The 15,172-nt window shown below is 26.8% G+C and overlaps 1 protein-coding gene across 8 annotated transcripts in view; it reads right to left on the bottom strand.

Moving 5' to 3' along the window:
- Positions 1–996: 996 nt before the first annotated feature.
- Positions 997–15,172, bottom strand: part of LOC121115038 (Shaker cognate w) — a 146,942-nt gene continuing 132,766 nt past the window's right edge. For 3 of the 8 annotated variants that reach the window (XM_071887381.1, XM_071887382.1, XM_040709188.2), the window contains one exon: positions 997–2,688. In XM_071887381.1, coding sequence (XP_071743482.1) covers positions 2,348–2,688 — 341 coding nt within the window. In that variant the 3' untranslated portion in view covers positions 997–2,347. Of the gene's footprint in view, positions 2,689–11,477; positions 12,095–15,172 lie in introns of all 8 variants that reach the window. The other 5 variants (XR_011779416.1, XR_011779415.1, XR_011779417.1 and 2 more) reach the window with 4 other exon arrangements.

The raw sequence follows: 15,172 nt of genomic DNA on the forward strand, positions 1-15,172 counted from the left end.
AAGAACTATTTTACTGTTCTGGATGGTCGGACTAGTGTAAAGAATGAACAAAAATAAAATGTGTATTTAAAAGAATTAGACTTTCTAATATTTGAAACTACAAACGTAACTAGAGCAACTATTTCCCTCAGCTTTTTATAAGTATTTTTGACAATGACAATCAAAGTATGGAATTTAATGCATGAGACATCTCCAATTTTAAAAGTTACAACTTTTATGACTTTAAAAATTATCTGATCATTCATTGACAAAAAATATAACACTTTCATTGCTCATTATATGATATCTTTTCTCAAAATCTTTCCAGCTAAGCTATTATACTAATGTCGTGATAAAAAATTTATGTAGAGGCGCCAAATTGTCCATACTTTAACACTTTTTCCCATTATTTTTATGCTTATTTATGGGTTAATTAAAAAAATGAATTAAAAAGTAGCAGATTAATTAAATATTTTCTACACACAAAGATTTAACATTGTCCTAAAAAGGACCTTGGTGATTGAGTCCTAATTGAAATAAATTATTATAAAATATTAACATATGGATGTCAGATATTATTTTTAAAGTCATCACGTCCTAACAAATAATGATTAGGTACTCCATGAATAATTTTTATTCTTTAAAGCCGTCAGTGCTTGAAAAAACAGGTGGATTTTAGTTTACACTTTGTTCAAGTTGTGCCCCAATGTTGTAGTCTATGTGGTACAACTCAGGAGATCTGGATAGTTATATTTATTTGGTTTAAAATTCCCTCTTCCCCGAATTGGCATTAAAAAGCTTTTCTAGTCATGGTAATGTATTTTTGCTTTTATTACTAGTAGTAGTATATTATTGGAGGGCAAATCTGATTCTATTTAGTAACTTTATCACTTTCCTCAACAAAACTTAAATAAAATATTTGATATAAGTACTTTTTATCCATGAATAGGAAGTCAAATATACAACTAACTTTTTTGACGCACTCTGTACATACTTAATAATTAATTGACTTGGCAGTTGTATTTAGAAAAATCAGAAAATCGTATATTTTTCATATTTATAAGAAATTAAAATTTACTCTCGTATACATTTACATAGATAGGTCAATAAATAAATTAACAAAAAAATTATACAATTTTTTCAGATACTCAATGACGTACATAGTAGTTTCAACGTAAAAGTAATAAGAAATGGAAATTTAGTAATGATGAGTAATAATATTGCAGCTTTAATGTCCATATAAAAGAAATTATATATTAATTAAATGGCAAATATAATAGTCACAATGTAATATTTATATAATTATAACACATGTAAATAAAATTTCAACTTTTTTATATCTTTGGATTAAAATAATATTCTTCCTTGTTGTTATTATTTTGATATTCATGAAAATGAATTTTATAACCCTAAGTTTCTGTTTTGAAGACTTACAATGTGTTTTTTTGAAAATTATTTTTTAGCAACATAATTACGATTTAGTTTTATTTTTGTCTTCCAAGGTCGTAATAAAAACAAGCCTAAATATGGTTTGAAGAAACATGTTTTTGATCAATGGAATATTTAAATTATTTCTGGATCGGAAAAAATGACTTGAAAGTACAAAAAAATTATTTTTTCTTTAGAAGTAAAATAATTATCTTATTTTTGATCACAATGCGACAAATAATAATTTGTTGTTAAGTGAAGACATACATAAATAAACTTCATAATAAGAAACAACCTATAAAATATGAATATTTCAAAAGTTTTTAAGATTTTTTGTTTCAAAAGATTTTTTTCTATATTTATCAAAAATTAGGATTTGTTGAGAATATTTAAAATGTTGGTATCTCTAGGCAGTGTTGTGTTGGTCCAGTCCAGTGTCAGGGCCAGTACTATTGGTCAATAAGACTGCCAATCATTGGGTTCGGATCCTTAAAATCGTCGACCTTCGGACTGATCTAATACTCTGGGTCCTTAGATTTTTTCATAAAAATATCGAGGGATTATTAAGCCAAATAAGATATATAAAATATGTATGAAGATTATTGCACTTATCTTGCAAAAAAAAATAAAATAATATCTTTATAATTCGAACATATTATATTTAGTTTCTTTGTAATATAATATATTCGATTTTATAAACCCGTGTTGGCGTTACAAGGGATTGACTTTACCTTTTATTAGGGCCGACAAGTGGGACTGAATGGAACAGGACAGGAATGGACAGCGGTCCTAGGTCTTTAATAAGGACCGACACAACACTATCGTAGGTCACTCAAGCAGATATTTCGTCTTATAAAGTTCCTTTTCATGTTTATCGAAGTAAAAAAAAATCAGAAAAATACTATTATAGTCCAAGAGGGATTTTTTTTTCATTGTGTAATTAAATAAATAGCTGTTTGTTCGAACTTTTATTCAGTTCCTCGCAGGGATTGTAAATATTGTTTTCATTTAATTTAATAGTTTGAGTTGAATGTTTTCTCCCATCGCTCACTTCATTTTCATTGGAAGTCACTTGTGATGCGCTGTTTCCAACTATGACTGTTTCGCTATTGTGGTTGATATTGATAAATGGAGGTAAAGCTGCGAGAGTTGCTGGTTGAGGAACTGCAGTCGCAGCCATCATTGCCATTATACCCATTCCAGGCTGAGGTTGAAGGGCTAGTGCGCGGTTATTTAGGCCATTATGACCATCGCCACCACATAGACCAAAGTTCATACCGACTATAAGATATAATTGATAGTAAAAAAATGTTTTATTGAATGGTTAGGAGGAAAAAACAACGTGTTATTGCTAAATTTTGAGGTTGAAAATGAGTAATAGGCTACAATTATTAATGAACGCTTCAATCTAATTAAAATATATGAATATAAAAAACAAATAGTGCTGACTAGATATTAGTTTATTTATGGAATGATGACATATTATCAACAAAAACATATATTATATTTATAAAATATATACTAGGATGCCAATTCGTATGTAATGATTATTTTATTTTAAATTGTTTATTGGTCTAACCTCATACATTTGTTCATTTCGGGGTATGTAAATTAGGTGTACTTCCATTCCTTGTTGGAACTTATACTTGAAAAAAGTCAATAAATATGTCCTTTAAAAAAATAAAGTCATTCAAAATTCTACATAACATTTTTTTTCAAAATCATCCCCCATTAAGTTTTAAATAGTAGTAGTACTTAGAATTCTTAATTTTTTCTGAGATGGTACGCAATAAAAAAAAGTTCCAGAACTTTTGATTTACATCAAAGTATCATTTGCAAAAATAAAAAGTTTTAAAGTTTAAAATTTGACGTTTTTTTTGGTTTTTTTTTAAACAATTGTCTTCTTTTATTTTATTTTTTCTCCTTAAAATACCTTCTATTTTCACATCAAAATGACATTTAAATTAAATTTGTGTCGATGCATGTTAATGTTAAAATATTTAACTAAAATAAGTTATGAAGTATTTCATATGTTCGGAAATTTCTTCCTATTTAACATCTATTGTTTATATCTTAAACTATTTTGTAATTAAAATACCAAAATTCTATTTTACAGGAAAAGAATAATTGTTTAAGTTTATTGATTCAACTAAAATAAATTATACAATAAAAAACTCAATTTATTTTGATGATAATGAAAGATGAAGAAGATTTTTTTCTTTTTGAAACGTTTTAACAGACCACAAAATATATTTTGTATTTTAGTATTTATGCAAACCATGTACATCAGAAAAGGAACAAATTCAAGGCTAAAACCAATTTACATTGTGAAATATAATGTTCACTCCACATAGATTGGCACTCTAATATATATATATTATATCATTATTATATATGCAAATTGAATTTCGCATCTTATTTTTATATATATGTGTGTGTATATTACGTGGGAAAAAACCATTGGACACTTTTATAAATGTGCATATTTTTTGTGAAATGAATAATAAATATACAAAAACAACAATCATGCATTGAAATGTGAGTTTATTTTAAAGATTGGGGTTAGTTCAAGTATACTCGTATATCAAAAAATATTAATTATGTAAATCCATTTGTGAATTAGAGTAAGAGATTTGGACTATATAAATATATAAGTTTTTTATTGACCTAAATTATTTTATAATAATTAGTTATAAAATTCATCATGCAATTATACTCATATTAGTGTTTAACTTTCTAAATTATATTCAAATTATAATATTCTTAATTCCTTTGCATTTTTATGAATACATAAAATTGTACTACTCTGAAAAAATATCTATAACCATAAGGATAGAACTTGTCGTACAGAGTAAATACTTGGTACTATTTTTTTTATAATTAACTATTTCATCAATTCTTAGATATTACAGCTATATATATATCTATAACCATGTCAGATAATTAAGCAAGTCATGTAAATAGTTTATTAAAATTATATTAATAATGTGTTAGACCGTTCTGTCAAGAAAATATATCTCTGTGAGGAAAATTAAAAAAACTCACGCTTTTCTTTGTTTGTTTTTTAATGCATAGTATATATAGTTAAATATAATTATAATATCATCACTGCATTAATTCTATTTTCAATGAATTATCCTTCTTACTTGTAATAATTCACATCATTTTCATCCAAATCAAATAAGAGACAGCTGATGTGCACAAAAGGTATATTAAACACCCACAATTTTTTCTCCTGCCTTCTCCTTGTGTTCTTCAAAAGTAGGGTCTTTACCCGGAGGGAGAGTTTGAAACTCTAAGCACTATCGGTATGTCAAAAAATGAAAGCGCCAAATTACATGTTACCCTGATAATTGTGAGAATTCTGTGGGAAGAAAGCAGATTACCTTTTCACGAAGTTATAATAGATTAGCTGTTATCCGCTTCAAGAGAGGGGGGGGGGATGAAATAATCATAAATTTCACTCCAATGTCGATCCTCAATTCTATTTTAGTCCAACAAGGATTTACATTCATAACTCAGCAACAAAATAACAGTTTTTTTGTTATTCATGAGCACAGACCGCAATTTCTTTATAAAAACAAAGAAACAATGTTTTCAGCCACAACTACAAAAAATTTCCAACCCAAGTAAATATTTGTAATTTACAACTCTGTATGTATGATTTTTCTGTTCACTAATGAAATCTTACCAAATATTTGAATTAAAGTGACATATTTATGAAAATATTTATATCTATTTCATTTGTATATTAGACATTAATATAAACATTGATTTTAAAAGAAAAAGTTGGTAAGTCAGCTTGTTTAAACTTTCTAGTTGGTATCTCCTTTTTGAAAGATTTTTTTTTGCTTCCTTTCTTCATACACGTTTGACAAAAATTTATTTTGTAAATATTTTACAAATTGACTTGATTGCCAGTTCATCACTTGTTCGATTACTTTATATTGGTTATTACATAATGGACTTAGAAGTTTGATTAATAAAAAATATGAGCTTTTACCAATTTTTATTAAGTTAATCAATGTCTAAAAACAAATGTTATCTGCTTATTATTAATAAACATTCTCCACTTATGACGTCACTGACATATAAAAAAGGACGTTTTCAGAGTAAAAAGTAAAATCATCAAAGGTTTATTGCACAGAATCATTAGTTCTTAAGATTTTGAACCCTTCCCCGTATAAAAGCATTTATAATTTTTGAAATAAGAATCCTTGTCAATTTTTAAAGAAAAAAATGTTATTTTTTTTTCGATAATTAGTCAAGCATAAAAAAATCAATTTCTCAACAATCAATTGAAATTTTTTGTATTCAACGTTTCTGAATGACTGTATTTGATGAGATTCATAAAAAATAGATCATTTTTTTAATAGAACATCTCCAAAGTTACATGTGTAATTTTCCAAAAAAAATAACAACGTTGTTTTAACACTTTTTCTAAAAAAAAAAAAATTCAACACCGGACGGTTACAGGTAAGAAATTTACATTTTTTCTGATTAAGAATCTATTGATCCTATATTATCTGTTACATCCATAAAGTTTTTGAGCTAATAATCATCAAAATACTCAAACATCAAAGAATAAAACTCGAGTATCAAATATGAAAGGGATTTTGATATAGGGATAAGTTCTTTACTTTTAATATTTGATGAAAAACCCCACTAGCGATGGAAGGAAAACTAAATAAATGATTTCGCAAGACTATTTTTTCCTCTTCCCATATATTTTTATAAATTGAAATTTCTAAAATGAGAAATGGTCTTATGTACATAATACAACGTGTGTACCATGGCACGTACGTTTTCAGTATATTTACCTTGTGTAAAACTTTAAAAAATTTCCTCATGAGAACATGTTTTACTTGAATTTTTTGTTTGACAAATTGTAAGCTATTAGTTTCATATGTTTATTATGGTACGTTAGGTACGGTAAAGTGTACATGTTGCTCATAAACATAATAGCAAACTAGATGGATATTGCTCAAAGCTGAGTGAGTTTTACAATTCCATTTTTCGAGAAATAGTCGTAAATATAAATTGCCCAATTTAAAATTGATCTTCACAATAAACAATGGAAAATTAATGGATTTTATTAGATAGACCTCATGGGGAAGGGGGGGGAGGGGAGGTGAATATGATTTGACTTAATGTTTAATTAGCGGTTATAAATGTGAAAACTGATGGAATATTGACATGTGCAAAGTTATCAAATAACAAGTCAGTTGACATACTAAAAGATATTTCTGTTTGAATGTAACACAACAAAACATAACAAAATTTAACCACTATTCTCGTAGAAAATTAAAAAAATTAAAAAAGAGTGTCAAAAAAAGTTTATTCTACGAGTAAATTATTAACCTTCCACAATCAGGTATTGACTATTTGGAAAGTCTTAAAAATTAAGTCGAAATGTTTTTTTGATTTTTTTTTTGTTGGCAATAAAAAAATACCTCGCCCTTGGGGTATTAGAACAATTAGATTTTGCTGTATAGTATTTAAGCATTAATTGTATTTGCCGTAAGTTTCATCATTTAACCAACTATTAAGATTAATATAATTCAACTTCGTCGCTGATTGATACTTAAAAGTACTTAGTCCTTTTTACTGTAAGTAGAATATTCTTTTCGAGTTTGAAAGAAAATATGTATCGAAATTAAAACGTTGAAAATACAATAAAAAATACGATTTACGTCAGACCTACGGTAAACAAAAACTGTGATTTGGAGATATATGTCTAGAGTATACATATGACCCAGAAAAATAAAGTGTTTTCAAATTACGTTATAATTCCAAAAGCTGCCCAACTTATAGTCATAAACAAAGCAATATTTTTAAAAATATATATACTAGCCCTGTATTGATTTAAAAAAAAAAGGTAGATTAATTAATTTATTATTAATCTTACGAAATCTCTTATTTTGTCTTTTATCTATTTTCAGGATATACCAAGTAATAAAATGTATTAAAAAGAAATTGGAAAGCAATATGGACTCTATCTTTAAGGAATTTTCATCAACTACAATAATAGTTAGAGTTTTCCAAAAATTGCTGTTTTTTTGGGTTGTTTTTTTTTCCACATCAAGTCGATACCCATACAATAGTTTAGTTTGTTGTCTTTAAATATAAATTTTGCCAACTACATCAGCAACTATGTCTCTAAGATGCCTTCTATTCCTAAGAAATAATCCATAAATAGATCATGCATTATTTTTCTATTTAAGGGAATTTTTTTTAGTATAGAATAATTATGAAATGAATAAAGGTATTGCGTTTAAAAAAATCGTGTATTGAGTGTCTTAAGAAACTAGTAAACTTTTTTTGGGGGGTTGAAGTATTTATTTTATGACGGATTTCCACTTTTTGCCAACCTCGGATTAAGATAATGTGTTCCATAATGTTTTTTTCCTCAAGAAACATAAAAAATACCTTGATAAACCGCCATTTCCATTTATGTCGTATACAAAATGATTTAAAAAAACATATTGTTTGAAATGCTAGGAAATATTCTTTTATGTAAGAAAAAATTGTCTTTTTTTTTCAGAGTCCAATAAATTCCTCATTTCTAATCACGTTGATAAAAATCATAGTTTGTCATTAAGTGAAGAAATAAAACTTATTTAATATAAAAGGAGCGTCTTTCAAAAAATTATATTTAATTAATAGTTAAGATTAGTTGCTTAACAAAATATTTTAGCTTATTTATGAAGCTATCAATTGTTATTCTTTAAAGTGGTCTCAAAAACTGAGACTCTGCTTTATAAAAGTTTCAAGTTTCTCGAGGTAAAAGTAGTTAAGAAAATAGAATCTCAACCGAAAGGTAAAAATTTATTGACTTGTTTAATTAATATATAAAATGAATCTGAATTATGAAGGAATATAAAACCATTTCATGATCATTTTAATTCAAATCTTTCTTTCAATTAGTTACTCTTCTACTGATAAAACAAAGAATAACGAAATAACTTCCTGTAGTTGGTCTACAGAAAAGAAAGTACATGTTCCATTGATAGCGTATTCCATGACTAAGCAAACTGTGACGTCACTGAAACTACTTTTTACGATTATACCTCAAGTAGTTAATATAAATTGTCACATAAAAATTATTTATAATTTGTTATTCCTTAGCAATCTTGTAAAAAATTACCTACTCAAAATATTACCTTAAACTAGCTCATTTATACCCTAAAAATGATAATTTTTCTCTGTGGAGAAAAGCATAACGAAGCAGTCATAATATATATACCCGTATTTAATATAAGAATGGTATATAATAAAATTACTTTTTCCATTCCATTAAAAATTATAGAGAAGGAATAAGTAGAAGGAGAATATATGGACTAGACTGAACTTATAGTGTGACGAAAAAGTAACCACATGATCACATTTGTCCTAATTAATCTATTTTCGAGAATACTTTTTTGTCTACTAGAGGCGCTGAGAGTACCAAATATAACATACTACGCAACTTTTCTCTTAATATAACTTTCAAAGTGAACTACGAGTGGAAAGAAAAATTGCATTAGTCACAAAGAAAAAGAAAATTAAAAAAAGTCATCTCTGATATCTCAAAAAGCAACATCTTTCGGATAAAATGTTTTCTTGTACTCAAATAAACCTCCTTAAATTAAACATCGAATTTTGTCACTTTACTTTATTGCTTTGCACTAAAACATTGAATTCATTGACGTATATATTATTATATTTTAGTTATGATATTTAGTTATATCAATTAGATATACTACAACAGTCCAAGTTTCCTTAAAGTACGTTTATTCATTTCATGACCCTTTTTCTATACAATTTAACATAGACTTGCAAAAATAATAAAATGGTAATTTGTAGCAGTGCATGTCTGAAACACTCCCCATTTCATAATCCATTGAATATTTGGAGCATTTTGTACCTCCAACAATTACATATATTACCCTTTTGCTAGCTGAATTCATTGTTCAGGCATAAGGTTTTTGATCTATTATTAATATCTAATTATGCCAGGCTTATCAAAGTTTTTCTTTCTCTATGACATGAACTCAGTTTTAGATATTATATCTCGACTGTGGAATGTAAATGTGACTGAATTATAATATTATTAATGAAATATGATCATGTGGTAAGGTAACCATTTAATAACCATAATATATTACTGACAAAAGAGTAAAAATCAAGAAATATGTATGACTCCGGTAAAAGAAATGGTTTTAAAACAATATTCAAAATATATTTTAGATTATAAATTAGTCTTGCTAGTGACTTATTTTTTTCCTTTAGCTATTAAAATATCAGTTTAATCAATCTTTTTGCGGTTTTTTTCATGTTCCTTTAATTGGTTAGATGGAGTTACACTGATTAAGTATAAGTAAATATTATAGTATTACCGTTACACCATCTCACCAAGGAACTTTTTGGTGAAATCCATATACATAAAGTATATTCAGTCAATCTTATTCATATTTATTATTGCATTTATTGATTTGTTTATATTTTTATACGGCATACAATTTCCTTTCTGTTTACGTAATTCATAAATATTAAAATAAATACATTATTGTATTGAACTACATTGAAGTAATTAACTAGTATTTATATACTAATATGTTTAAAATTTATCTATATTTATTTTTGGTTTTTGTTCCAAAATAAAATATTTAGAAGTTCATTAGCACTTGTAAGCCAGACGTTAAGAGTTGCTTAGACACCAATTTGAAGAAGAAATTAATGACCCTTTCGTATGTGTACTTCACAAATTTATTTGGCGGCTCAAGGACGTAAGGATGTTGCAAGTACTAGTTCTAATACCAATTTATTATGTACTTTATTAAATGAGATAGTACACCGGTACCCCTAAAGTACCGGTATGGCGAATAACACCAATATATGTCTAGGTAAAAGGAATGGAAATTTCAAACCAATACATGGACTGAAAAGTACCAGGCTTCACATATAGATTGACCTCATTTTCAGGTAGTATCAACCTTAAGAAGACAAATGTCGAAATTTTATGACAATTTGTTCGTTAGTTCGTGAGATATTGTTACACTACTTCTGTTATTTCCAAAAGTAATGGATCAAAAACAATTTTGTATTTTTATTTTACACAGCTTCTTGATGGGGAGAAAATACTATTTAAGTTAAGCAATGGCTTGAAAGTGTTTATGGGGACTCCATTCCATAAAGCAAAGAAAAAAAAGGGTGCTCTCTTAGTTAAGCTCTAGAATTTTTAGCCCATAATTTTTATGAAAAAAAAATCAAATTTTGATTTTTTTAAATCAAAAGTAATCACTATATTAAAAAAACAAAACAAGTCTAGGATGTCTAATTACTACTACAAAATCTACTTCCACTGCCTAAAGTCCCTCAAAAGAGTCACTTTAATAAATTTTAAACTTTGAATACACATTTTTTAACTCACTAAAAATATTTCATTTAAAAAAAATTAACAACAAGTAACATATATTGTTTATTCATGTATTAGTTTTTTTAACCAAATGACCCTGATACTTACCGAACTTTTTATACAACTATTAGTTAGCTAATTGTTAACTATTATGTATTAGATATGTTTAAAACTATACCAGTTTAATGAAAACCTTACTTTTAAAGTATTATAATATTATGTGATAAAATTATACTACAGATTAAGAATTGAGTGATTGAGACTAAGATATTATTTAAGAGAAAAGGGATGAAATAATCCTATTAATCAATATTTTTATAGTATATTTTAAATAAATCGGGGAATTAAAGGAACATAACTACTTAAATAAGAAATATTTTTTGAAAAAATTAAAGATATTATGATAGAGAAAAACACATTCATATAAAATTAATTAAATAAAAATATAATCAACTTGGGAAAAACTAAATATGATTGATTACATTTTAAGGCAGTTAATAATATTAGTAATATAAGAAAATTGTTTAGTAATAATTAAGTTGTAGGTAAAAGATGGAGTGAAAAATTACACAAAATGGAATAGATAAAGAAAAAGATAAAAAAATGAAAGAACATTAAGAAGCGATAATTATAAGAAAATATTGAAATAAAACTAACACAAAACCAAAAATACCTCATTTTGTGATTATAAACCTTAGTGTTTTATCTGTTTAGATTTATCGATTATGGGAAAAATAGTAGCTATTGCTCAGCGCACATCTAACAGCATATAAGTTTTTTGTCTTGTAAGGTAAAGGAATATTTTAAAAGACGGAATTTTGGACTTTAAAAAAATTTAGTGACAAAATTGAAATTGATAAAAGTTAACACTGGACAAACAAAGAGTTTTCTTTTCTTAAAAACAATTATTTAATTTACAAATGATGACAAAGAGTGAATTTGAAGAAAAAAAATTGAATAACTTTTTTTTCTGTAATAGAAAAATGATTAAATTGATGTACAAATGTCCTTTTTTTTGCAATGATCATCAAGAGAGTGTATTTTGTAATTTAGAGCTTTCATTGTTATTTTCTAAAGGTTTTCTGGATGAAATTGGATCTAAATTGAAGGTTGGTGGACAAAGAGCATTATTCTTTGATGGGCCAGTACTCTCTTGAAGGAAAGGTTGATAGGATGCTCTATCTGCAAATGCAGATCGAGGTTGTATTGGCATAGGACGTGGGTAAGGAAGAGGACTCATATCCCAATGACTGTATCGATTATGTTGATTATTTCCGTTGCTGTTGTAGCCTAGAAAAGGGTTTGGAAAAAGAGAGAGAAAAGTTGAAATTGAAGAAGGAAACAAAACCGAAAGAAATAAGTTCAAAGAAGATAGAAAATTGAAAATGACATAACGTATACGTAAAAAATAGTTATACATATTTAAGTATATAAGTTTGAAGTGTCTGCTTATTTTTTAAGCATTTACTTTTCTTATTATTTTTTTTTAATTATATAAATATTTTATTTCTTTCATGAATGTAAAGTATTTCCAAATGTGTGTATGTCTTTGAAAGGACTTTCCTAATGACATAACCATTTTTGTTTAAAGGCTTAACGTGTTTTGATAAGAAGTGAGAAGGGCGAACATAATCGATAATATCGATTATAGAACAATATATCAAATGAACAAAACGTCGAATTACAAAATATAAAAAATAATTCTGTCAAGGCAGGAGTGTTGTTACCTTCACACTTAGTGTGTGTACAAAAACATCAAGAGTGGCACCTTCTTGCAGCAATATATATACTTTCCTTAATGTTAATATTATTTAAGATATTCATAATTTGTAAACAAGAAAAATAATAATAAAAATTAATACTAGATTGATGATAGTATATTTTTTTAGTTTCTTCATCCGCTGTTGGAAATGTAAAGCTCCAAAAAAAAAAAAGAATGTATCTTGAGTTAATTTCTTTGTGTTAGAATTATCTTTTGTTGAACAACTTTCTCTGTTTCAAAATTATATTTGTGGCGTAATCATAAAATATAAAGATACCGGTCAATGATATAGGGGCTAAGCCCTAGGTACTAGATTTTATGTGCATAACTAGCCTTCGATAAGGAACTCTTAAAACTTTATGAGTGAGGAAAGTTGAAAGGCTCAAATGTGGATCTTACCAGGAAATATTTCAATTTCTCAACATTACATATAGCTAGATGAATTATATAAAGCTTTTGAAAGGGTTTTATTATGGTCTATCTGAAAGTTAAAACGCTTAGTAGAAAACTATGCAATCATTAGAATGTAAAAGTATAAAAGTGAACAGAATTAACTCTTGCCTGAATAATGCTCACATCTAGCTGTAAGAACGTTGTTTAAGCACATTGTTGAAATTGCTTTGCTCTCTGCTTAGTTGTAGCTAGCTTTTGTTGAGTTGTCATTGTTGTACAATGTACATATAGAGAGATTTTTATCTTTATTGGTCAGATAGAGTTGTAACAAAAATATTATAGTATTACAATTAATCTATCTGGTCTTTGAAATCCAAATAAATAATGTATATTTAATAGAAATCAAATCTACACAGATTATGTTCAGAAAATTAACATTCGTGCACAGGTGATTCCTAGAATATGAAATATACTTGATACATATGTATTTTACCAAAAGATTACTAGTTTAGAAGGAGCAATTGTAATACTATAATGTTTACTTATACGTAATCAGTGTATCCCATCTCACCAATTAAAGGAACATTTAAAAAAAATTTAGAAGCGTACTGTTTACTATACTATATTACTTTATGATTTGAAAATTGCTGGAATTAACGTCCAATACGTTCCAATCCAAAGTATTATCAAGATACATCCATTTTTATGAAATAAAAAAAAATCAGGAATCACTAATATAAAATTACAAATTTTTGGAATTTATTTTATATATTTCAGAACCATATATTTTGAAATTCGACCAATCTTTATATGAATTTTTGCATTTTAACATTTTTTATTATTGAAATTTAAAAAAAGTAAACAAAAGATAATATAATTTATCCAAATAAAAAAACCACTTATCGATTTTTGATACAAGAAAATCCCACTATCATTAGAGCCGATTACATAACATGTGGGATCAGATCAAAGAGTTAGAGCACAGAGCTCAGGTACTTGTCAGTAGTAACCCTGTCCGTAATGCCACCACTGGTTATTACTACGTAGTTTCAATAAATGTTCATCAAATGAAAAATAAAATAACTTTTATTACGAATTTATTTTATGACTGTCTTCAAAAGTAAGCATTTTTCATTAATAATTCAAATTATCATTTTATGAATCAATGGTAAACAAACTACGGAATAAAATTAAAAATAATTTTACAGCTAATATTAGCATTTGGTTTATCCCAAAATGAGTATTTCCCGTAAATGAAATAAATGATCAATGAAGAACTTCCATTCGTCTTGCAAGAAACATTCAAGAAATTATCAAATTTTATACATATGTATGTATTTTACAGATCTTCAATTCCCAATAAAAAACTAATCAGTTTCAAAATTGTTCAATTTATATGCTCATTAGGGTTTCTCATTGATAAGGAAGTTACTTTTGAGGTGGATTCCGCAAAACAAATGTTTAAATTACATGACCATGTCAGTAAATAAAAAAGACTGTGCAAATTTGTTGTTTACTTATATTACTTGGTAAATAAAGCTTCAGACAAGGGCCCCGTCTTGCACGAAAAAATACAACTCTCTGAATGATACTATTATTTAATAATATAATATGAGTGTATGTTACACACATAGAGGGCATTGTGCATAGTGTGCAAATTGTTTTTTTAGAGCCCACAGATCAAGTTGATTTCAATTCCGTGACTAGTTCCTAACCACAACACAAAATAATTAAATAGTAAATGATGACCAAGGTAATTTTTGTGGGAACCTAACTTCTTTTTTTAATAATGCGTAGGAATAAGTCTATAGAAGTATACGCTGGCTGGGTTTAATTTTATTTTATAGGCAATGTACTAGTTTTGTTTTTTTTGAAAATACAGTCAATTGCTATCCGGCGTTGGGGTAGTGAGGAACGTGCGTTTGCCGTTTTAAGATAGGATATTTTTTTACTGTTTAAATAATTGAAATCTACCTTTATAGTTTTTTTTTTGGTTTAATTTATGTATATAAGTTTCAATTTATAACACAAAAAAACCATTCATTTCAATTTATATCAATAATTAAAATGTTTCCAAAATTAATTAAACGCGAATAACTCCATCGATAATTATTCTAGAGAGCTAAAATTAGCATTAAAAGATATGTTATAATGCAAAGGTTTGAAATTTTTGCAGTTTGTTCATATAAGGTAGTTGCAATTGAATAAATTCT

The sequence above is a fragment of the Lepeophtheirus salmonis genome, chromosome 3, assembly GCF_016086655.4.
Source record: "Lepeophtheirus salmonis chromosome 3, UVic_Lsal_1.4, whole genome shotgun sequence".
Lineage (NCBI taxonomy): Eukaryota > Metazoa > Arthropoda > Copepoda > Siphonostomatoida > Caligidae > Lepeophtheirus > Lepeophtheirus salmonis.